Raw genomic sequence first — 26,104 nt, 5'->3', positions numbered from 1 at the left:
TGTTCCTACGCTGTCAAAAGACAGCGTGAGCACTCAGCTGTGATCGGAGGTACAAAGTGGTTTGGACTAAAGCTCCCATCATCTGACACCTGCTGCCGCTAATAACAGCGAGAGCAGGAGCGGCTGATGGGAGTATTCATTAGCCGGTTCCTGCGCTGCAAAAAAAAAAAAAAAAAAGTGTAGGTTCCCCTGTATTTTTGATAATCAGCCAGGCAAAACTCACAGTTGGGGGCTGAAACCCTCAGCTGTCAGCTTCAGCAAGGCTGGTTATCAAGAATAGAAGGATCCCCACGCTTTTTTTAAAATTATTTATATAAATAATTTTAAAAAATGATGTTGGGTCCCCCCATTTTGCACAACCAGCCTTGCTAAAGCAGACAGCTTGGGGCTGGGATTCTCAGGCTGGTATGGGACCATCGATATTGGCCCCCCAGCCTAAAAATAACAGCCCGCAGCTGCCCAGAAAAGGCACATCTCTTAGATGTGTCAATTCTGGCGCTTTGCCCGGCTCTTCCCACTTGCCCTGTAGTGGTGGCAAATGGGGTGATAGTGGGGGGGGGTTGTCACCTTTCTATTGTCAGATCACATCAAGCCCACGGCATAGTAATGGAGAGGTGTCTTTAAGACACCTCTCCATTACTAATCCTATAGTTGTATGTTAAATAAAGACACTTCTAGAAAAAAGTCCTTTAATTGAAAGAATGACATACTCCTTTAATAATCTTAATTAAACCATACATATGAACTCCCCTAGTTCCACCAAAGCTCTCGATCTCTTGTAATAAAACTAAAATAAAAAAGCAACAATATACCATACCTGTAACTATGTAGAATTGGAGGGAACCTCCTGGGTCATCGTGTTCAACCCTCTGCTCAATGCAGCACAAAATTAACTAAAGCATCTCAGACAGATGTCTGTCCAGCCTCTGTTTGAAGACTTCCTTTGAAGGAGAATGCACAACCTCTGGTAGCCTGATCCATTCATTGATACTTTGTGAACCTTCCAGTTGTTGCTGCAATGTACAGATTTAGCCCTTTACAATCCATTTTTTCCTAATTTTTAATAACACATCTGCCGAGAAGCAGAAAAAGTACAACCTGTGTTTTGTCCTGGCTAAAGTCAGTACAAATGAGAAGAAATACAACAAAAAATGTGTTTGACATCTTCCGACATCGGAGAGGAATAGGAAAATCGTAATGTCGGGCAAGGTCAAACGGATTAGTAATGGATATTTATTCTGTAATCTCAGATAACGCATTTAGAACATACAGTATATTGCTGCTTCAGCTCAATGACACAGGCACACTTTTGACTAAATATATACAGTGGGTACGGAAAGTATTAAGACCCCTTTAAATTTTTCACTGTTTCATTGCAGCCATTTGGTAAATTAAAAAAAATCATTTTTTTTTTTCTCATTAATGTACACTCTGCACCTAATGTTGACTGAAAAAACCCCAGAAATGTAGAAACTTTTGCAAATGTATTAAAAAAGAAAAACTGATATCACATGGTCATAAGTATTCAGACCCTTTGCTCAGTATTGAGTAGAAGCACCCTTTTGAGCTAGTATAGCCATGAATCTTGGAAAGTTTTTCACACCTGGGTTGGGGATCCTTTGCCATTCTTCCTTGCAGATCCTCTCTAGTTCCATCAGGTTGGATGGTGAATGTTGGTGGACAACCATTTTCAGGTCTCTCCAGAGATGCTCAATTGGGTTTAGGTCAGGGCTCTGGCTGGGCCAGCCAAGAATGGTCACAGAGTTGTTCTGAAGCCACTTCTTTGTTGTTTTAGCTGTGTGCTTAGGGTAATTGTCTTGTTGGAAGGTGAACCTTCGGCCAAGTCTGAGGTCCAGAACTCTCTGGAAGAAATTTTCATCCAGGATATCTCTGTACTTGGCCTCATTCATGTTTCATTCAATTGCAGCCAGTCGTCCTGTCCCTGCAGCTGAAAAACACCCCATAGCATTGATGCTGCCACCACCATGTTTCACTCTTGGGATTGTATTGGGCAGGTGATGAGCAGTGCCTGGTTTTCTCCACACATACCGCTTAGAATTATCACCAAAAAGTTCTATCTTCGTGACATGACATGCACTGAGAGCTGTAAGGTCTTATATAGGCAGGTGTGTGTCTTTTAAAAATCAAGTCCTATCAGTTTAATTAAACACAGCTGGACTCCAATGAAGGAGTAGAAAAATCTCAAGGAGGATCACAAGGAAATGGACAGCATGTGACTTAAATATGAGTGTCTGAGCAAAGGGTCTGAATACTTATGCCAATGTGATATTTCAGTTTTTCTTTTCTAATACATTTGCAAAAATGTCTACACTTCTGTTTTATTTCAGTCAAGATGGGGTGCAGAGTTTACATTAGTTCGAAAAAAAATTTAACTTTTTTTTGAATTTGCCAAATGGCTGCAATGAAAGAGTGAAAAATTTAAAGGGGTCTGAATACTTTCCGTACCCACTGTATATTAGGTCAATAAATATTTGGACATTGACATGAGTTCTGATATTTTAGCTGTTTACCAAAACATATTCAGAATACAGGTATGTAATCAATATGGGCTTTAAGTGTAGTCTCTCTGCTTTAACTTGAAGGTATTCACATCCTAATTGAAGTAAGGGTTTTGGAATTACAGCTTTTTATTCTATTGCCGCGTCTTTTTGAAAGGACCAAAATAATTGGACAAACTCAAAAAGCTCTTTAATGGGCTGCATGACTTTTTTCCTTGTTAATCCATCATCATGTGTGGCATTTGGAAGCTGTGGCTGTGAACCCACACCCTGCAGTCTAAGGAGCTCTCAATACAAGTGAAGCAGACCATCAAGTGAAAAAGTAATCCATCAGGGAGATGGTAGAAATGTTAGAAGTGGCTAAATCAACAGTTTGATACATTCTGCAAAAAAACGAAATCAGCGCACTGGTGAGCTTGGGAACTCAAATGTCCACAGAAGACAACAGTGGTGGGTGATGACAGAATCCTTTCCATGGTGAAGGAAAGCCCCTGCACAGCATCTACCCAAGTGAAGAATATGCTCCAGGAAGTCGGTGTTTCATTACCTGACTTGATGAGAGCAAATGCAGAGGACAGACCTGTCGCTAAAGGGGAGGGGGCAGATTTTAAATTGTGACACACACATGGCTGAAATCACACAACCAATGTCTGATGCATGCTGACCGTGGATTGAGCAGCATATATCACCTGTCAGGTTCCTTTCAATGCCGTAAGTTGGCCAGTGTAAACGAGTCCAAAGTCCTTATTATAACCACAAACAGTTTTGCTATATCTCTTGGTTTTTCTGCAATGGGGCCCTTAGTTTTAAAGGGGTTGTCCAAGATTTTAAAAATAAATCTGACTCTAGGAGATAAAAATTTATAGCTTGTACTTGCATGACCACAGAGACCAGTGATTGGCTGCAGTGGTCTCGTGTCTGTGCAAGACATCATCAGTCTGGGACATTATCGTATAGCATGGTACTGAAAACCAGAGCATTCACATTGGGGTAACACAGAAAATAACAGGTATTTTGATTGTGTTTTTTAAAACTTTGTACAAGTACCGTAGTTTCATTGCTTACACATTTATAATATAAATTACCAACCAAATATTTTTGCTGGTATTTATGGTCAATAATAGTGCTAAACTATACAATTAATTCTTAGGGCCAACGATTGGTGAATAAGGCCTTGGGTCACATTCAGACGTCATTGTATCATGGTCCGATTCTGATGAGTCTGCTAAGTTTGGGTCGGGAGGCCCGCTGCCAGTGTGTACACAACAGTCCGTATATGGACAGCGTTTCTCTGATGTCTGAAATTGGCCTTAATGTAAATGAAGGATTGTCCCATGAGGAGAACATTTCCATATGCCATTTTTTAGCCATGTGCTCTGATCCTAGCAGTTGGTGGGAGCTTACAGAACATAGGGGATATTCTTGCTGAGAAGATGCCGGATATGATTAATTTATTTACTTGTTATTATCAGAATCCATCTATATAAAATGTAGATGACTTATGATATGAGCCTTCCGATGTCTTATACCTACCTGTTTGTTTCCATTAGATTCTGTTACTTTGAAAGAAAATGGTGCGAATTTTAGCAAATGGTGATATTGTTCAAGATGATGACCCTCGAGTCAGATCAAACAGCCAGCGCAGCAGTACTCGCCAGGTAAAAACTTGTTTAGATCAACATTTTGGCTAAGGCTACATTCACATCGCCGTACTTTTGGTCCAAGCGCTGTCCATGCAAATAACTGACCTCACACGGACCACACTCTCACCAACGTAGGGTTGTTCAGATGAGTTTTTTCTTATGGACTGTTCAGATGAAAAATTTTTTTTTTTTTTTTTTTTTTGATGAAAATCAGAATAATTTTTTAGACTCTTGATTGAGCTTAGCCTAATATACAGTGTATTCCAAATTACTAGACAACTGCTATTTTTCTCTGATTTTCCAAAATGGTTGCAGATAAGTCAGTATAATGTTCAAATCATCAACTCAGCCGTTTGAGTATAAATCAAATTTTATTGGACACCCCTCCCAATGATAGCAGTATTTTTTTTCTGAGAAAAAAAAAAAACCTCAATGTACTCTTCCAAATTATTCTGCACAGCAGAGTTTTCAAACGTTTTTTAAGTTGAAAAGAATTAAAATAGTCATTTGTTGAATTTGCAGCATTAAGAGGTGACATTTACTGATATCAAAAGCTTTTCAATCAAAACAGGCCAACTTATGGGATCTGTCTCTGTGAAGAAGCAGTCCAATCTGCAGGCATCACGTTATAAATCAGTGGGAGCTGATCAGATTGATATGCAAAAATTGCACAGCACTTGGACCGTGCGAGTGCTGTCCAATTTTTTACACACCAATCACCTTGGAAAAGTCGGCAATTCATCTGCCGTGTGCAGTAAAATACAGTGGGACCAGAGAGGATAGAAGAGAGATTACACACAGTATATACACATAGCATAGATAGATATATAGCGGTCAGTGACACATACAATTAGTACAGTGTGTAGCTTACTAATAGACACAGAAAAAACTGAGCAGAGAACACCATCCAAAACAATTTATTGATTCAAATAATTGACAATACAAAAGTATACATACCAATAATGGCTTATATAGTAAAAAGGAAAAGGAGGGATACTAAGGTCAAAACAGAGGTACACATGGTGATCCTGTCACCAAGGGTTATAAAGTGTATAAAGCGACAATATGGTACAACATGGTAAGTCCCGGGCAAAGTACCCATACAAGGTGTAATGGATATTGTCTAGAGCAGAGGTCCCCAACCGCCGGTCCGCGGCCCAGCACCGGGCCGCTGCAGTGCCCTTGCCGGTCCGCGGACACAAGGGGAGCCAGGGGCGGTCAGTGGCGTAGCGGGGGCTGGGGCGGCGCGCAGCAGTTCTAGCGGCGGCCAGGGAGCGATCCAAGCAGCTCCGCTGCCTGCAAGAGGGAATAGCAGGAGCGGAGCTGCAAGGACCCGTCCACTGCGTCCAGCTTCCTGCCCGCCGCCCGCGCTTCCTGTCTCTGACTGACACAGAGAGGAGAGCGCGGCCGCTGTGTCAGAGCGAGGAAGCGCGGGCGGCGGCCAGGTGAGAGGAGAGAGGTGGTGTCTGTGTGTATGTATAATGTGTGTGTGTGTGTGTGTGTGTGTGTGTGTGTATGTATGTATGTCTGTCTGTGTGTGTGTGTGTGTTGGTCTGTGTTTGTGTAGCCTGGCCCTGGAGGAGATGGGGACATGAGGAGAAGGCCATGAGGGGAGTGATGGAGAGACTGCAGTGATGGGGAGAGGGGAGTGATGGGGTGAAGGCAATGATGGGGAGAGGGGAGTGATGGGGTGAAGGCAATGATGGAGAGATGGCAGTGATGGGGTGAAGGCAATGATGGAGAGAGGGGAGTGATGGGGTGAAGGCAATGATGGGGTGAAGGCAATGATGGGGAGAGGGGAGTGATGGGGTGAAGGCAATGATGGGGAGAAGGGAGTGATGGGGTGAAGGCAATGATGGGGAGAGGGGAGTGATGGGGTGAAGGCAATGATGGGGAGAAGGGAGTGATGGGGTGAAGGCAATGATGGGGAGAGGGGAGTGATGGGGTGAAGGCAATGATGGGGAGAAGGGAGTGATGGGGTGAAGGCAATGATGGGGAGAAGGGAGTGATGGGGTGAAGGCAATGATGGAGAGAAGGGAGTGATGGGGTGAAGGCAATGATGGAGAGATGGCAGTGATGGGGAGAAGGGAGTGATGGGGTGAAGGCAATGATGGGGAGAGGGGAGTGATGGGGTGAAGGCAATGATGGGGAGAAGGGAGTGATGGGGTGAAGGCAATGATGGAGAGATGGCAGTGATGGGGTGAAGGCAATGATGGGGAGAAGGGAGTGATGGGGTGAAGGCAATGATGGGGAGAAGGGAGTGATGGGGTGAAGGCAATGATGGGGAGAAGGGGGTGATGGAGCACTTATTCAAAACCTATGGTGAGTTGAGTCACATTATAAATGTTATTTAATTATAAGTATGCACTGCTACACTACAACCGTGTCCATAGCCCCGCCCCCTTATGACCAAAGCTCCGCCCCTGCCACACCTCCATCCCCGCCCTGCCGGGCCATGGAAGAATGGTCTTGCTTGAAACCGGTCCCTGGTGCAAAAAAGGTTGGGGACCACTGGTCTAGAGCATTAAACAAGTCAAATGCCCTCAGTATCTAAATAGTGTCACTTACCCATGATCGCCAGTGCGCCAATGTGCCCCTCTGTGACCCTCTGGGGTCACAGAGGGGCACATTGGCGCACTGGCGATCATGGGTAAGTGACACTATTTAAATACTGAAGTGCATTTGACTTGTTTAATGCTCTAGACAATATCCATTACACCTTGTATGGGTACTTTGCCCGGGACTTACCATGTTGTACCATATTGTCGCTTTATACACTTTATAACCCTTGGTGACAGGATCACCATGTGTACCTCTGTTTTGGCCTTAGTATCCCTCCTTTTCCTTAATACTATATAAGCCATTATTGGTATGTATACTTTTGTATTGTCAATTATTTGAATCAATAAATTATTGTTTTGGATGGTGTTCTCTGCTCAGTTTTTTCTGTGTTTATTCCTAATGGGAGCATTTCCATTCCCTATTGTTGTTAGGCCTTGGCCTTACTTTTTGGATTGAAGTTATTTTCTTCAGCATTTATTATAATTTATATATGCTTATTTTTGACTATTTTTCGTTTTCAAGTGTGTAGCTTACTGTACATGTATTTAACAATTGAAAGATTGTTTTTCTGAAAAAAATGGCGTGGGCCATTATGTGTCAAAGTTGACGCCAGTGTGTGAATAAGGGCAGACAAAAGGACCAGGTCCCAACCAGTGGACACCAGTCAGGGGAAGTCTTTAAATACAATTTCCAGCTCAGGAATCATAGAATCGTAGAGTTGGAAGGGACCACCTGGGCCTTCTGGTCCAACCCCCTGCTCAAAGCAGGATTCGCTAAATCATCCCAGACAGATGTCTGTCCAGCGTCTGTTTGAAGACTTCTATTGAAGTAGAACTCGCCACCTCTCTTGGCAGCCTGTTCCACTCATTGACCACTCTAACTGTCAAAAAGTTTTTTCTAATATCTAATCTGTGTCTCCTCCCATTCAATTTCATCCCATTGCTTCTAGTCTTTCCTTGTGCAAATGAGAATAAAGATGATCCTTCTACAATGTGGCAGCCCTTGAGATAATTGTAGACATTATTAAGTCTCCTCTCAGTCTTTTCTTTTGCAAGCTAAACATTCCCAAATCCTGCAGCCTTTCCTCATAAGACAGTTTTTGCAGACCCGTCACCATTCTGGTCGCTCTTTTCTGAACTTGCTCCAGTTTGTTGATGTCTTTTTTAAAATGTGCCCAAAACTGGACACAGTATTCCAGATGAGGTCTGACCAAAGAGGAGTAGAGGGCAATAATGACTTCACATGATCTAGACTGTATGCTTCTGTTAATACATCCTAGAATTGCATTTGCCTTTTTTGCTGCTGCATCACACTGTTGACTCATATTCAGTTTGTGATCTATTAGTATAACCAATTCTTTTTCACATGTGCTGTTGCTTAGCCCTATTCCTCCCATTCTGTATATGCTTTTTTCATTTTTATTGCCCAGATGTAGTACTTTGCATTTTTCCCTGTAAAAAACCATTCTGTTAGTTGCTGCCCACTGCTCCAGTTTATGTATATCTTTTTGAATCTTCTCTCTCTCTTCTCTAGTATTAGTTATCCCTCCTAGTTTTGTGTCATCAGCAAATTTAATCAGTTTACCCTCAATTCCTTCATCTAAATCATTGATAAAGAAGTTGAACAATACAGGGCCCAGGACAGAGCCCTGTGGTACCCCACTTGAGACATTCTTCCAACTGGATTTGCAGCCATTTATGACCACTCTTTGGGTCCGATCACTAAGCCAGTTATGAATCCACCTAACAGTTGCCTTGTCCATTCCATACTTAGTCATTTTTTCAATAAGGATTGTGTGAGATACTTTGTCAAATGCTTTGCTGAAGTCAAGATAAACTATATCTACAGCATTTCCCTGATCCACCCAATCAGTGATTCTGTCATAGATGGAAATTAAGTTAGTCTGACATGACTTATTAGTTACAAACTCATGCTGACTCTGTTTAATCACTTCATTCTTATCCAGGTACTGACATACATGTTGTTTAATAATTTGTTCAAAGATCTTTCCTGGTATAGAAGTCAGACTCACCGGCCTAAAGTTGCCTGGGTCCACCTTCTTCCCCTTTTTGAAGATAGGAACATTTGCTCTTCTCCAGTCTTCTAGGACTTCTGTTCTCCATGAATTTTCAAAGATTATGGAGAGTGGTTCAAAAATTTCTTCTGCTATCTCCTTCAGTACTCTGGGGTGTAATTCACCTGAAGACTTGAATTCATTTAGGTTAGCTAAGTGTTTCCTCACTATATTTCTGTTTATAGGTATCCTGAATTCTTCTATTCCCTTAATAGGACAGTGAAGAATGGTTGATGTTACATTTCCTTTCTGAGAGAAAACAGATGCAAAATAGGAATTTAAAAGTTCGGCCTTCTCAACATCCTGTCTTACCATTTCATAATTTTCATCCTGTAAAAATCCTATAGCATCTTTGACTTTTCTTTTACTTTTGACATATCCCCAAAATCCTTTATTATTGCTTTTGACATCTCTTGCAAGCCTCAATTCATTGTCAGCTTTAGATAATCTGATTTGTGCCCTGCAGGTTCTGTAGACAGCATGATATTCTTCTTTAGATATGCCTCCCTCTTTCCATTTTTATAAACATTTTTTTCTTCCTTTTTAGCATGTGCTTAAGTTCTGTGTTCATCCATCCTGGTTTCCTTAAACGCTTCCTATTCTTCCCTCTTTTCGGAATTGTTAACAATTGTGCTTTGAGAATTTCATTTTTCAAGATTTCCCATCCTTCCTGGACATTTTTGTCCTTAAGGATATCCAGCCATTGGATCCCTCCAATTCTCTTTCTGAATCCCTTAAAATCTGCCTTTCTGTAATCTAACCTTGACGTCTGAGTCTTCACAGGTCTTCCTCCTCTAGTTATCCAAAATTCTAAAATAGCATGGTCGCTGCCTCCTAGGGTCCCAGACACTTTTACCTCCTCAACCATTTCCTCCCTGTTTATAAGGATTAGATCCAAGGTAGCAGTTCCCCTTGTTTTCTCCCCTACGTTTTTGGAAGATAAAGTTGTGAGCAAGAGAGGATAAGAATTTCCTTGACCTGTTAGTTTTGCCTGAGAGACATTCCCAACAAATGTCTGGATAGTTGAAATCTCCCATGACAACTATGTACCGTATATACTCGAGTATAAGCCGGCCCGAGTATAAGCCGACCCCCCCCTAATTTTGCCACAAAAAACTAGGAGAACTTATTGACTCGAGTATAAGCCTAGGGTGGGAAATGCTCCATAGATTATTCCCCCATATGGTGTCCCCAGAAGAAGCTCCATAGATTATGCCCCCATATGCTGCCCCCATGCTGCTGCATGTAAAAATAAAAAAAATGACACTCACCTCTCCGTCGCTGGGTGTCAGGTGCCGGTGTCACTGCTGGCACCTGAGATACTCGCGTGTCCTGCGTCCATGGCTGCTCACCGCTATCTGCCACGTCATCAGTCAGTGACGTTCAGACTGCAGGGGGCGCGGCGCGCACTAACCACGTCACTGCGCCCTCTGCTGTCTGAAGTCACTGACCGATGACAGACAGCAGCAAGCAGCCATGGACGCAGGACAGGTGAGTATCGCTATACTTACCCGTCCTGACGCTGTGTCTTGAGCCCCCAGCTTCTCCGCACTCTCTCTTCCTGCCTTCAGCGGTCATGTGGTACCGCTCATTAAAACTCATGAATATGCACATATTCATGAGTTTTAATGAGCGGCACCACGTGACCGCTGAAGGCAGGAAGAGAGAGCATGGGGAGAAGCTGGGGGCTCAAGACACAGCGTCAGGACGGGTAAGTATGACCTGACACCCCCGCCCCCCCGTCCCCATCTGACCCCCTTTGTATATGACTCGAATATAAGACGAGAGGGGGACTTTCAGCCCAATTTTTTGGGCTGAAAATCTCGGCTTATATTCAAGTGTATACGGTAATATTTTTTGGAGAACTCGGCCATTTGATGCATAAAGAGTTCATCCATATCTTCGGCTTGCATAGGCGGCCTGTAGTAAATGCATACAATGGTGTCCTTTCCATTGTTCTGTCCTTTTATTCTTACCCAAACAGTTTCCACAGAACTCCCAGTCTCTGAAGCTTGGATTTCTGTGCAGATATACGCGTTTCTAACATACAGTGCGACACCTCCTCCTCGTTTATCAAGTCTGTTTCTTGCAAATAAGTTGTATCCTTCTAGCCTTGTATTCCAATCATGTGTATTGTCCCACCAAGTTTCAGTGATTCCAATGACATCATATTTCTTTTCCTGTGTTAGTAGTTCCAATTCTCCTTGTTTGTTGCCCATGCTTTGTGCATTAGTATAGAAACATTTTAGTTTGTGATTGGTTCCTCTTTCTCCAATATTTTTATTATTTAGATTCTTTTGTCTTTGTTCTTCCTTTCCACTTCTAATAGCAGAGTTCTCAATAGCATTTGTCAGGTGTATGGCTTTTTCTGGCCTTTTGCTTCCCTTCCCACATTGTTCTAGTTTAAAGCTCTCCTGATGAGTGTACCAAGGCGACTTCCAAATACATGTTTTCCAGTGTTCGTAAGGTGCACCCCATCTCTAGCAAGTAGTCCATCGTATAGGTAATTCACTCCGTGATCCAGAAATCCAAATCCTTGCTGACTGCACCATCGACGTAGCCAGTTGTTTACCTGCAGAATCTTATTCCACCTCCTTGTTCCATGGCCATCCACTGGGAGGATGGAAGAGAAGACCACCTGTGCTCACATTTCTTTCATTTTCTTACCTAAGTTTTCAGAGTCACTGCAGATGGTTTCCAGGTCGTTTCTTGCGGTGTCATTTGTCCCCACATGTATTAGCAGGAATGGGTAGTCATCTGTAGGTCTGAAGAGTCCTGATATCCTGTCAGACACATCTTTAATTTTTGCACCTGGAAGACAGCACATTTCTCTTGAGGTTATATCTGGTCAGCAGATAGCGGCCTCTGTTCCTCTCAACAGGGAATCCCCCATGACCACCCCTGTCCGTTTCTTCTTCACAACATTTTTCTTTCTCCATCCAGGAGGACTCTGAGGGTGTACAAGGTTGCTGTTTGTGGGCAAAGTCTTATCCTGATGTATTTCTTCATCGTTTTCCTGCGTGAGAGCCTGGTACTGGTTCCTGAGCAGTATGGGTGCTGACTGCCTCCCAATCCTCCTGCTTCTCTGGGTCACATGTTTCCATTCCTCTGTTTCTTCAGGTGCACTTCGAATTTCTTCTCTTTCTGTAACATGAAGAGATAATTCTGCTCTAAGAACTCTCCACATTCCTTAATGATCTTCAATGTAGCTAACCTCTCTTTGAGATTTTGCAACTTTTCCTCCAACAGGGACACAAGCTTGCATTTGTGGCATGTGAAGTTTGGCTTTTCCACTGGTAAGTCTGTGAACATGTAGCAAGAAACGCAGCTCACCAAATGGCTCCTGGCCTCTTCCATATTGTTATTATAAAAGAGACTTCAAAGCAGTGAAAAATGAGCCAAAATTCTTCACTTATCCCAGAAGGCACTGGGAATATGCAAATTATCTCCTCTGGACTCTTCCCCTGGTTTACCGATTTCCTCTTTCTCTAGTCACCTTCCACGGCAGCTACATCGGAGGATGTCTTCCCCGCCCTAATGGGGGACAAGAAGAGGTTAAATACCCCTCCCCTTCCTGCAACCACCAGTGTTTTCCTGTCCCCTATGGGGCATGAAGAGGTCTACGATGGTGCTGCTATGGCCGGCGATCGGGAGCACCCCACGCCCAGTATCAGCTGGGATACCTGTCAGATGCCGGGCAGCCGAGGTCGGGGGCCTTGCTCTCCTCTGGTGGCTGCTCCTGTCTCCGCCTGCATGGTGGGACTCGGGACTCTCCCGCCTCTCCAGCGCCTCCTTCGGGGGTAAAGTGAGGCGGTGATGTGCACCCCGGGGTCCTCCAGATAGCTCCCTGGCTTCCTCCCCCTCCGTGCTGCCGGTTCCCGGGGGGGTCACGCTGGCCGGGGGTGGCCTTCCTCCACTTCGGGCGTTACTGGGCTTTCCACTGGGGCACGTGTCGCTTGGGGGCGCGCGTCACTTCCGGTCTGTCCCTATGCGTTCCACGGTGGAGCGCGCGCCGGGGAGTGCGTTACTCCTGGGACCAGCGGTCACATTCTGGGGCGTCCTCATGTGGTCCCCCCCCCCCCATTGGGCCAAAGGGAAGAGGAGGTGCACAAACAATGCTGGACCCTCGATCTTTCAATGTCCGGGTGAGGAGATCACCAGGTAAGACCTGTCTGACACTGACTGTAGACGGCATGGACGGTGACAAGCCCTCTCTCTGCGTCGGCAGAGCCCAGCGTACCCCCTCCTACTGTAAGTAGCAGGCGTCGGCCCTGACTATCCAGCATTATTTACTAAAATGGCGTAGCATACCTCTCCCTCTCTAATATGGGGAGAAAAGGTCTCTGACCCTATGAGACCAGCCACAAGTGTAAAATGTGTGCTGCCAGACTCCCTCGACATACGGGGAAAGCTCTGCCCGTCCTGTACGGAGAGGTCCTTCGCGCTGAACAGCCCTCTCTCCTGGATAGCATCAAATCGCTCCCTTCTCCCAGACCGCCTCCCTCTAGGAGGAGGAAGAAAGCTCTGATAGAATCTGACTCAGACAAATTCAGTCCTCGGATTCAGAGGACGCTCGGGAGATTGAGGGTTCCTCTTCCACGTCCACCCCTAAAACCAGGGAACAAGAAATATCACTTTGGTTCCGAGAATGTGGGTGAGCTAATCAGTATGGTTAAGAGCACCATAGGGGTGGAGGAGGAAGGAGTTAAATACACGGTACAGGACGAGATGTTGGGCTGTACACGAGAACGTACAGAATCTGATCCTCCATAAAAGGAGGCCTCCATATATAAAAAAAAAAAAAAGCCTATCCCTTTGAGGGCTCCTCCCAGCTCAAAGATCCAATGGATCGAGGAAAAATATATATATATTTGAGAGCTTATCAAGGAAGTCCTGGGACACCTCTACAAATCTGCTAGAAGCTAATATTGTTTTCACATGCACTGTCTCTGTGATTACGCACAGACTCGGGGCACCTTAGGGGTAAATATACCTGACGTCCTACCCCTGCTGCAGAAAGCAACGAGGTTCCTAGCCGATGCTTCCGCTGGCGGTCGCTAGGCAACTTGAGACCAGCCCGGGACCAGGAAGACCAGCCTGTAATTTGCAGGTCTCGGGTAATTCTTTAATGCACCGGCTCTTCTAGGCTGATCGTGAATGCTCTCACCAGGTCCGGGTAGCCGCAAAAGCGGCCTTCCTTTCTAACTCCTCTAGAGGAGTGCCCTGGTTAAAATCCTAAGGGAGGCGACTTATCTCCAAGTGGTGCGCCATCCCCTTCCAGGGCCACTATGGGTTCAAGCCTGTCCTGGATAACATCCTGGACACAGCTTCGGACAAAAGGATCTCTTCCGAAACATAGAAATCCTAGGAGACGGACTTTTTGTCCCTCCTGTGACCAAACCTCTGTCAACAGCTAATCTAAGCTGAATTTGCATGCCCTCATCAGATCACAGCCACTAAGCAGCTTGAGGCTGGGCCAGTACCGGCATGAGAGACTGGCTGGGAATACCTGATCCTGTTTACATACTCAGGAAGAGTATAGGGCGGCAAGGGCAGGAACATCCTTATCCCTAACCATCAACAGACCCCAGATAAGCAATGTCGTACCATATGAGATGGACTAAAAAATTGGGTTTGAGAGTCCTTCCCCGTAATGCTTAGGGGTAACCTCCCTACAGCCTCCACTCCTTCAGGGCTCCTTACCAAAGATCTGCTCCAGTAGAACGTGCGGGTGCCAAAGCGGGAGAAGGACACTGCCATTACGCATGTCCCTTCCTGGTGAGGAAGCCATCAGAGAATAACTGAATAATCATAAACCTTAAGCCATTAAACGAATGGTGAGGAAGAGGTGAGGAAGCAATCAGAGAATAACCGAATAATCATAAACCTGAAGCCATTAAACGAATCGGTCCGGTACAGACAATTCAAAATGGAGTCAATCAGGGGCAGTCCCGCTCATCGGACAGAGCTGGGTAATGGCAACGGTAGAGCTGAAGGGTGCATATTACTATGTGCCAATCCATCCGACCACGTATCTCTCCAAGATCATGGCAGAAGCAGTGATTTTCATCTGGCGCCAGGGGGATGACTTCCTCTTCTCTATACCATCTAGCTCATGTCAGAAGATGGACGTAGGAAAGACCCCGGGGATATTAAGATCCCTGGGTTTGATACCGAACCTGGTCTATCCCTCCACGAGAAGGAAGCTTCTGGGAGTTCTCGGACTCAAGAGGATAGACATCCTTCCTACCTATGGTTTGTCAGGTCGACCTTGTCCACCCAGGACCTGGTTCAGGACTAGCGGGCACTGACCCTCAGAGTCAATGTATGCTCTAGGATCTCGGACCACATACACCCAGGCGGTTTCTTGGGCTCAGGCCCACAAAGCCACGTGCTTCTACATTCCAGGATCCGCCTGGCCTACGCGGCTACAAATTCCATTGTCCTGAAGGATTCCCCCTCCCTGGTCATGTTAAACCAGCCCTGAGGTGGTGGTTGAACTACCGAAATCTTCAGAAGGGAGTCAGCCGGATTCAGCTTCCCCTGAAAATACTCCGCTCAGATGCCAGCCAACGAGGCTGGGGCACTGTAGTAGAGAGATCCTATTTTCAGGGGCGATGGCTGCCGAGCATCAGCACCAGTTCCTCAAATCTGAGAGAACTGAAGGCGGTAGGGAAAACGGTAAAAGACGTCATTATCACTAATCCAAAATTGCCACGTCTGCATCTCCTCAGACAACATGACCACAGTGGCCTATCTCCTGCCAAGGGGGTACGAAGTACGCCGGCCTGAAGGCAATAGCAGCAAGAATCTTCTCCTGGTCAGTGTGTCTGAAAGGATCAGGCAACACCCAGGCAGATTTCCTCAGTCGAGAAGACGTTCATCCGGAGGAGTGGCGCCTGGACCAGACGGTATTTGTGTCCCTAGCCTCAAGATGGGGCGGAGGTGGACCTAGTTGCCAACAGGCAAAATGCGAAGACAGGGGTATTCGTCTCCCTCAACCACATGGACGGAGTGCAAGGAATTGGTGCCCTTCACCCAATGGTGGGATTCCAACCTCGCATATACCTGCCCACCCATACTGATGCGGGCAAAAATAAAAAAATAACATCTCAGGAAATCCAGACGGTCCGAATTCCCACAATACTAATCTCCCCGCTGTGGCCCGGAAGAAGTGGTACAGTGCCCTACCTGCCATGGCCCAGGAAGGTCTTGGCTTCTGCCCCAAAAAGGGCTACCTCCTTCACCAAGGTCCTCTGCTACACCCGGATGTAGGCAAAGGGAACCTGGCAGCATGGTTATTAAGGCCAAATTCTTAAGAGCCAAATGACTCTCGGATAGGGTAATCCAAACCCTTCAGGAAAGAAAAAAACAATAACCAAGGCCATCTATGCCAAGGTCTGGGAAAAGTTTACGCCCTGGTGCTCTCCAGACATTTACAAAAGGTCTTTAACACAGCCTTATCCCCAGCACACTAAAGGTATAAATATCAGCTCTTCGCACCTTTTTTGATCTTGACCTGGCCAGCCACCGCTGGATCCTACGGTTTATGGATTCGGCAGCCGGGATTTGTCCTATACTCCCCAGTCAGGGGCCTCCTTGGGATCTCAGCACCGTGCTCAAACCTAAGATCCATTTGAGCCTCTAGATTCCTTGACCACGGAAACCTAACCCTTTAACCGTCCTCTTAGTCGCTATTACTGCAGCTAGACGTATAGGAAAATTGCAGGCCCTGTCAATTCAAGAAGCTTACCTTGCAATCATTACAGATATTATCTTAAGATTAGATCACGCCTTTCTACTCAAAATTTCATAGGGATCAGGACATTGTACTGTCCTCATTCGGCCCAAGCTCTTACAACCCTAAGGAAGAGACCCTCCACACTCTCGACATTTGCAGAGTGGTCCTGTCTACCGACAATAGTGAAGCCTAGCGGATTCACCAGAATTTATTCATCCAGTTCTCAGGACGAAATAAAGCAGGAAGGCGTCAAAGAACACGATCGCGAATTGGATCACACAATCTATCTGCCTGACTTGCGCATCACAGAAGCTGGCTCCACCCGCCTCACTGAGGGCACATTCTACCCATGCAACATCATGAGCAAAAAAGGGGAATGCTTAGTCAGAGCGGATATTCAGAACCGCCCCTGGTCGTCCATCCGCACGTTCACCTGGCGTTACAGGCTAAATTTCAATGGGGATTTAACATTTGGCAGCAGACTAGTGCTGCAGGCCGTGATTCCCCCCCTAGAGAAATTGGCTGTTGGTATTACTCCAATGTAGCTGTCGTGGAAGGTGACTAGAGAAAATAGAATTAGACTTACCGGTAATTTGGTTTCTAGGAACCTTCCACGTCAGCATTAATTTCCCTCCCTATCTGATATTCTTATTGGATGATTCATGCACTTTGGTGGTAACTATTCATACTGGTGTCCAAGAAAACACTGGTGGTTGCAGGAAGGGGAGGGGTATTTAACCTCTTCCTGTTTCTGTCCCCTATTAGGGCGGGGAAGATATCCTCCGATGTAGCTGTCGTGGAAGGTTCCTAGAAACCGAATTACCGGTAAGTCTAATTCTATTTTTCACCTGCAACGGTCAAAATCCAGTGATCGTTGAGCTCGTGGAGACTCTTCACTTATCCCAGAAGGCACTGGGAATATGCAAATTATCTCCTCAGGACTCTACCCCTGGTAGGAGAGGGAGGCCACACCCCAGCTTGCACAGAATGCAAAAATACGAAGAAAAACACACACAAATTGAGCTTGGTTTGAGTTAGTGTACATGCAGCACATAAATGCATGTTCACATTGGCCATAAAGCATACAAAACCTACAAAAGAAAAAATGAGAAAAACCCTGCTGTAACTAAATAAATAAAAAGCAAAAGTGCATTTAAATCAGAGTTTTTAGTGATACTGTATTTGATCAAATATAGCACAAAAGCCATCCCACCGTCGACAAGGTGACTGATTGGGGTGGTCCTACTGGTTGGGACCTGGTCCTTTTGTCTGCCCTTATTCACACACTGACGTCAACTTTGAAACATAAGGTTTTTAATATTAGACACTGAAGGACCGCCCCGATCAGAGTCGCCTTGTCAATGGTGGGACGGCTTTTATGCTTTATTTGATCAAATACAGTATCACTAAGAACTCTGATTTAAATGCACTTTTGCTTTTTATGTATTACAGCAGGGTTTTTCTCATTTTGTCTTTTGTAGGTTTTGTATGCTTTATGGCCAATGTGAACATGCATTTATGTGCTCCATGTATGCTATAAAACACAGCTGAAAATCCATATTAAAAAAGCTGCAAAAAACGCATAGTGTGAACTTAGCATTAGGTTGTTTTTGAGTTTGCCAAAAGACATGTGGGAGACTCCTCAAATGTGTGGATGAGAACAAATTTGAACTTTTTGGCAACCAAAGTAAACGCTATGTCTGGCGTCAAAACAACACCGCTCATTACCCTAAGAACACCATCCCCCACAGTGAAACAGCATCATTCTATGGGGATATTTTTCAGCAGCAGGGACAGCAAAATTGGACCAAATTGAGGGGAAGATGGATGGTTCAAAATACGGGGATAGTCTTGAGCAAAACCTGTTTGTCTATCAGTGACTTGAATCTGGGACAAACTATCACCTTCCAAGACAATGAACTAAAGCAACACTTGGGTGGTTTAAGGGGAAACGTGTAAATGTTTTGGAGTGGTTTAGTCAGAGCCCAGACCTTAAGCCAAATGAGAATCTGTGGTCAGACTTGAAGATTGCTGTTCATCAGAGGAAACCATCTAACTTGAAGGCGTTGGAGCAGTTTTGACTTGAGGAATGGACAAAAATTCCAGTGGCAAGATGTGGAAAGCTCAGAGACTTATCCAAAGTGACTTGCGGCTGTAATTGCAGGAAAAGGTGGCTGTACAAAGTACTGACTTCAGGAGGTGACTAGTTATGTACTGTGATCTGAAGTTTTCAGTTATTTTGTCTTTTTGGTTGCTTGCGTCACAACAAAAAGAAACGCAATTCTTCACCATTGTAGGCATGTTCTTTACATGAATTGATTCAAACCCTCAAATAAAAAAAAACAACAAAAAAAACAGTAAAATTCCATTTTAGGATGTGGCAGAACCTGAAAAATGTGGAGGTGGGGTGAATACTTTTGCAAGCCACTATGGGGCCCCTTCTTTGATATCACCGTCCCAATTCTTGCATATGTTGTATTTGTGATTTTTTTGGGAATTTTAAATTTCTTTTTTTGGCAGGATGTAAGAATAGCCTCCCATAGCTGCTGTTTTGATGTGAACTACCTCCCACCCTCAGATCTTTTGCTTGAGGATACTCCAAAGATTCTCAGTAGGTTTGAGGTCAGAGGAGGATGGTGGTCACACCATGTATTTTTTTTTTTCTCCTTTCATGCCTATAGCAGCCAATGACTCAAAGGTATTCTTTGCAACATGAAATGGTGCATTGTCATACATGAAGATAACTATTACAGATTGTACAGTTCTTTTATTTTTATTTTTTTTTTTACCATGGAAGAACGTGATCAGTCAGAAATTTGGTATACTTTGTAGAGGTCATTTTCAGACCTTCAGGGACCCTAAATGAGTCTACCAGCTCTCTCTTCATGATTCTGGCCCAAAACATGATGCCACCTCCTTGCTGACATTGCTGCCTTGTTGGGACATGGTCGCCATCCGCTACTCCATCCATCTGGACCATCCAGGGTTGCACGGCACTCATCAGTAAGCAAGACTGTTTTACGAATCATCTTCATGTATGTCTGTGCTCTCTGCAATAGTTTCTATTAGTGAGCACTGTTTATGGATGGCCGAATAGTGGGTTAATGCACAACTGCAAGCAAGCCTCAGTAGGATCGTGAGGTTTGTGTGACTCCAAAGACACCAGAAACATCAAATTCCTGTTTTCTACTTTGTAATTGTATTTTAGCAGCTGCCCTCTTAATCTGATGATTTTTTTCATGCAGAAACCTTCCTTATTAAGCCTTTATTTGCCCTAACCGGTCTGTGCTGTGTATCAGACACAAATCTCTTCATTCTTAAGTTTTTGTGAAATATCTATTGTTTTCATACCTTGTGCAAATCATTGCACTATTTGAGGCTTTTTGGCAGCAGAGAGATCCTGTTTCTTTCCCATACTGCTTGAAACCTGTGGCTGCTTAATAATATGGAATATCCTTAGTTTTCCTTTAATTGGTCTCACGTGAAAAACTGATTATCAGAGTTGTTTGAGATTGATTTAGTGATCTAAAGAGCCATGAAACATACCATCCATGAGTTTATTTGAAAAACAAAAAATTAAACCTTTATGACAATTTGTATAATAAGTTGAAACACGGTGTATGAGTTGCAAGTCATAGAAGTTCATTTTTTTGTACTCTTAAGTCTCATGGCAGTCATGTTTTCTAATTTGGCAACAAAATTACCCTAAGGGTAGGTTCACATGACAGTATGAAAAATCGTTTGGCGTTTCATCCAGAAACGTATCACCATTTTTTTTCTCACTTGTGATTCTTGTGTAGTCTGTATGCAATATTTTTTTCATATGGAACATGGCAATAGACCACCCACGGGGCAGCATGATTCCGAGCCTGGCTACATGATTCAGAGAAGACATAGTTTGAAGAGTCGCACTGCTCAAGGCAGCAGCAACACATGCAGGGATTGACTAACAAACAGGCATTCCCTGCATATGTTGCGGCTGTCGAACAGCTGCGAGACATGCAGCCGCAAGGACTCGAACATAGTTTTCGAGTACGCCGAAGACACTCAGTTAGCACCCGAGCATGCTCGGATAACACCTTACCTGAGCATGTTTGCTCATCAGTAGTCTCTACTTATGTACACGTGAGAGAAATCTTTCAATAAGCTGCAGTGGGACAGGAAGAAGCCAGCCACAGAAGTGGTCTACACATCTCTCCCTATGGTCACCACCTTGGCTTTTCAAACTCTTTTCTCTGAAATACATTTAGTTTTTCAGAGTAAAACATACTGTACCTGGCTGTTATTGTGTAGTCATCCTCTGATTCATGCTGCCGTGGTTCTGGCAGCATGACTCTGACATTTTCCTTTTAATTCTCCATACAGATGTCAACTACTTGTAGCATTAGGTCACAAAAACGTTCATTGTCAGTGCCATCTCCCGGATCTAATAACTCGCAAAGCAATATACAAATACACATGGGATTGTAACTGACTGGATCAAATGGACATTAACCATTTATACTGTTGTATCTCATCTGTCTCAATATGCTGTCTGCTCGATTTTTCCTCACACTATTCTCCGGTCACTTGGATTTCTCCTCTTTAGTACTCACAATGCTGTCAGCTCCATCTCTCCTCTCTTATTATAATGCTTTTGCTTCGATTTCTCATCTATATCTCACTGTGTTGCTGTCTGTTATTTGTCTCTTTTTTTCCCCCTATACAACACATAGAAGTTTAGACAAAAGGAGGGTTTCTGTTTAGGGCTGGCTTCGAAGTTTTAGTATGTATACTTCTGGGACGCTGCTCAGGATGGGTAACCTAGAGAATGAGATGATGGCTAAGTATTCTAGGGGTTTCCTGCATGAAAATAACCAGGGTAATGTGCTCCAAAACCTTTCACAACACAACAAGAAACATAAGAACTACAAACCTGAGCATTCAATTAACAATTTGATTAAATGACACATCTACTTTAAATAACAGGTCCTTAAATATAATTATGTAGCCAAACTAGATCTATTAAGCATTCAGAAGCAAGAATATGATAAATTATGACCTGCAAGAATAAGTTGGGCTCAGGTTTTTTGCATGATGTTCAGGTATTGTAGCCATAATGTGCATAGTATATATTGATATAGTTGCTTCCATCTAATCCCCCACTTGTTCTTGTCAGACATTCTTGTATTTGCTTTTGGACAAACTAGCGGTGAGGTGTAAGAGAAGTTGACATAAGCTAATCAGTAGAGTTGAGCGACTTTGGTCGGATCGGGTTTCATGAAAAAAAATTTGTTTCAGATGAAACTCGTCCGACTAGGGCAAAAAAAGTCGGAGTTTCGTCCGCTCAATGCCGACTTTTATTTCCCATTGAGTTGCATTGGGGTCGGGTTTCGGACGAAACTCCGACTTTTTTTTTGCCCTAGTCGGACCAGTTTCATGAAACCCGATCCGACCAAAGTCGCTCAACTCTACTAATCAGCCTTAAAGTATGTGCACAAGTGTTGGATATGCCAAAATGGTGTTACTGTATGTCGCTCACACAGGAGTATATGGACATGGAGTGCAGATTTTCAATCCACACCATGTCAATTCATGCCCTGAATTGACGCTAAAGTATACATTTCTTGTAGTGCAAAAGATGAAATCTCCCACGAGTCTAAAACTGTAGCAAAACCGGTGCATTTTGGTGCAGTTTTCTCAGCTGTGGAATATCTGCCGCTTACGTGTCAGTCTGTGAAGTGATACATCCCCTACGTCAATACTGTTTGAAAACTAGGCGGACCTGTGCTTGCTACTCTAAGGCTGTGTTCACACACAGCGTTTTTTAAAGCGGTATTTTTAGCGGTTTTTCCACTAAAACCGCTAAAAATAAGCTTTCCATGCATTTCTAAGCATTTTGCACTTTTTGCGCATACTGATGCGTTTTTTTACCACGAAAAAAACGCATCGCGGTAAAAACGCAGCATGCTCATTAATTTCGCGGATTTTTCCGCGTTTCTGGCTAGTTCAATGCATTTTGAAAACGCGCGAAAAAAACACAAAAAACGCGGGTTTTCTGGGAAGGGACTCGGGTTCTTCAGCAGAAATTTTCTGCTACGTGTGCACTTAGCCTAATGGTGGCGTTATTGGTTATTATGGAGATTTTCCGCAAACTGCTATCGTGACTGGCAAAGTTTCCCAATTGCTGTGAAAAATGCCCCAGATAATTATTTATAGATATTCATTGTAGAAAACAAAAATTATGTTTATCTCCTTTTGTTTTGCGTGTGCAGGGATTTTTCAACACTGTTGGAAATGCTGGAGCTGGACCACAACAGGTTCCTCAAGATGGTGCCAGGCAGGAAGGGCGCTCTCCCTTCACCGACATCAACCAGCAGCTGGTGAACATGGGTTTTCCACGCTGGAACCTGGGAAACCAGGTGGTAGAGCCCGTCATGTCTATTCTCTTTCTTTTTCTCATTCTAATGATGGGTGTCCGTGGCTTGCTTTTAGTTGGCCTAATATATGTTGTATCCCACCTCAGTCAGCGGTAATTGGAAGCACAGGACACTGGATATGAAGAATGGAGAACAAAGCAGTGGTGTCTGTTTCTGGTGGACCAGAGCATACAAAGGACAGTACACCTGTCATTCATAACTAACAGATGGATCGCTCTCACCACCTAGTGGAAGGAAGTGTTGGATCCATTGAGGGATTTTTGGCATTTTCAAGCCCTTTTTTGATTCCCAATCACATTTCGACTTGTATGTTGATCTAATTGAATATCTGTAACAAATATTTGATGTGAAATGAGGTTTGTATTCTCTTCATTCCACAGAATCAATAACTTTTTTTTATGTAGGTGAATCTATGAATAGTTATCAATAACCCCCAATGTGCACATAGTTCATGAATCAGTTAAAGAATTACTGTACGAAAAAATGTACTTGTGTAGTACATTTGATCAGAAGTTTTACAGAACATAAGGGTTTACTATTTAAATAATATAACTGCTAATGATAGCAATAAAAAAAAATTACAGCATAATGACTCAAATGCAAGCTTTATGTCAGCAGTCTGCAAACATCTGTAGCCTGCGCATTCCATGCAGATTACAGACAGCTGTCTATTTTTGATAGAATAGTTGCTTTGGAATATCTTTTAAGAGGGGATGTAATGACTGTTGTACTGTAATTGAAAATGACTGACACCCAATTTATTATATGTGTTGTATTTTTCAGTGTTGTTTTCAGAAACCAGACCTTTTAAGAGGACAAACTTTTTTTTTTATAATTTTGTCCAGCATGGAAACTTTTGAAACTTTACAAATTACCTGGGGGGGTGACAGGTTCCCTTTAATAAAGTACTTTGTATAGTTCTATACTGGACAAAGTTATATGGAAGAGTAAATAAAAGTTTAACTACCGGTACATTTTTTAAGTGACTTCAATTACTTGTGCAACTTCTCAGCTTGCTATAGTGTATATCGTAGCTCAACCGTGTAGTGGTGCACAGGTAGGTTCCCAGGCCAGTATATAAAGAAATAAAACTTGGCACTCCACTTAATGTGAAAATCCAGAAGTAATTTTAATGCAGTCTGTTCAATATGACAAACATTTCGGTTCCACATGGACCTTCGTCAGTCCGCCTGCTTAAAGGAGAAGATATAGGAGGTGAGTATACAATAATTTGTTACAGCATGCCTGTAGACAAGCGGTTGGTGCAGGCAAGACTCTCCCTCCTTCACATATCCATTGTAACTGTGTGTAGGGCTCTTTTGACCCACACCTACCTGTCAATTCTACAGACATGCTGTAACGACTTAATGTATACTCGCCTCCTATATTTTCTCCTTTAAGCAGTTGGACTGACGAAGATCCTTGTGGGACCGAAACGTTTGTCATATTGAACGGACTGCATTAAAATTACTTCTGGATTTTCATATTAAGTTGAGTGCCAAGTTTTATTTCTTTATATACTTCTCAGCTTGGGACATACTTTTGAGCTGCTGCTTTCCTCACAATCTGCACAGCTAAGAATGCTTGGAGCGATACCGATTTGCCAAAAACTAATGACGTGTAGGGATTCCTCCATGATTCTCTCTCTGGCTGATGCATTCTGCTGGTAAGCGGACATTATACCATTTGCAGATTCTCTGTACTCCCCTTAGTGTGCTCCTTCCCCTGCAATAACTGGCTTTCATCTCATTCTGTCTTATTTCAATGATCTTGTACATTTTATTTTGCAACTTTATGGGTTTTATATTCTTCTGTTTTAATCTTCGATTTCTTTCCATATTCCATACATGATGTATGTGGAAATTTTAATTTATATGCAGAAAAAAGTTATTCGTAATAAAGACTAATTAAAACATCATGATATTTAAATAATGGTTTCCTCTGTGACCTAAACGACAATCCTCAGTTTTAATTCACAATCACTGTACGGGCAAATAATAGTCAGGAAATGTCCCTACCAGGCAAGTGCTGTCCCATTTTTACGCAGCGGTGTCCTTTGAAAAGCCGGCAATTCATGTACGGCTACTGTAAAATCACACTGACAGCTCAAAAAACATTACATATATACACAGAATGAATAAATATATACTGTATTATGTAATATGTATATATTATATAATATATGTAATATATATACTGTATACAGTTAGGTCCATATATATTTGGACGGAGACAACATTTTTCTAATTTTGGTTCTAGACATTTCCACAATGAATTTTAAACAAAACAATTCAGATGCAGTTGAAGTTCAGACTTTCAGCTTTCATTTGAGGGTATCCACCTTAAAATTGGATGAAGGGTTTAGGAGTTTCAGCTCCTTAACATGTGCCACCCTGTTTTTAAAGGGACCAAAAGTAATTGGACAATTTACGCCAAGGCTACTTCATGGACAGGTGTGGGCAATCCCTTCGTTATGTCATTTTCAATTAAGCAGATAAAAGGCCTGGAGTTGATTTGAGGTGTGGTGCTTGCATTTGGAAGGTTTTGCTGTGAAGGAAACACGCGATCAAAGGAGCTCTCCATGCAGGTGAAACAAGCCATCCTTAAGCTGCAAAAACAGAAAAAACCCATCCGAGAAATTGCTACAACATTAGGAGTGGCAAAATCTACAGTTTGGTACATCCTGAGAAAGAAAGAAAGCACTGGTGAACCCATCAATGCAAAAAGACCTGGGTGCCCACAGAAGACAACAGTGGTGGATGATCGCAGAATAGTCTCCATGGTGAAGAGAAACCCCTTCACAACAGCCAACCAAGTGAACAACACTCTCCAGGAGGTAGGCGTATCAATATCCAAATCTACCATAAAGAGAAGACTGCATGAAAGTAAATACAGAGGGTTCACTGCACGGTGCAAGCCACTCATAAGCATCAAGAATAAAAAGGCTAGACTGGACTTTGCTAAAAAAATCTAAAGAAGCCAGCACAGTTCTGGAAGAACATTCTTTGGACAGATGAAACCAAGATCAACCTCTACCAGAATGATGGAAAGAGAAAAGTATGGCGAAGGCGTGGTACAGCTCATGATCGAAAGCATACCACATCATCTGTAAAACACGGCGGAGGCAGTGTGATGGCTTGGGCATG

The 26,104-nt window shown here is 43.5% G+C and overlaps 1 protein-coding gene across 2 annotated transcripts in view; it reads left to right on the top strand.

Annotated features, from left to right (window-relative positions):
* Positions 1-23,930, top strand: part of FAM241B (family with sequence similarity 241 member B) — a 71,155-nt gene extending 47,225 nt beyond the window's left edge. For both annotated transcript variants that reach the window (XM_073560032.1, XM_073560031.1), the window contains exons 2-3: positions 4,070-4,177; positions 22,794-23,930. In XM_073560032.1, coding sequence (XP_073416133.1) covers positions 4,091-4,177; positions 22,794-23,054 — 348 coding nt within the window. In that variant the 5' untranslated portion in view covers positions 4,070-4,090 and the 3' untranslated portion in view covers positions 23,055-23,930. The remainder of the gene's footprint in view (positions 1-4,069; positions 4,178-22,793) is intronic.
* Positions 23,931-26,104: the final 2,174 nt, after the last annotated feature.

This window comes from Dendrobates tinctorius, unplaced genomic scaffold (genome assembly GCF_039654945.1).
Source record: "Dendrobates tinctorius isolate UK_male_01 unplaced genomic scaffold, ASM3965494v1 ptg000292l, whole genome shotgun sequence".
Lineage (NCBI taxonomy): Eukaryota > Metazoa > Chordata > Amphibia > Anura > Dendrobatidae > Dendrobates > Dendrobates tinctorius.
Note: the sequence above shows the minus strand (reverse complement) of the source record. Positions and strands in the feature narration are given on the sequence as shown.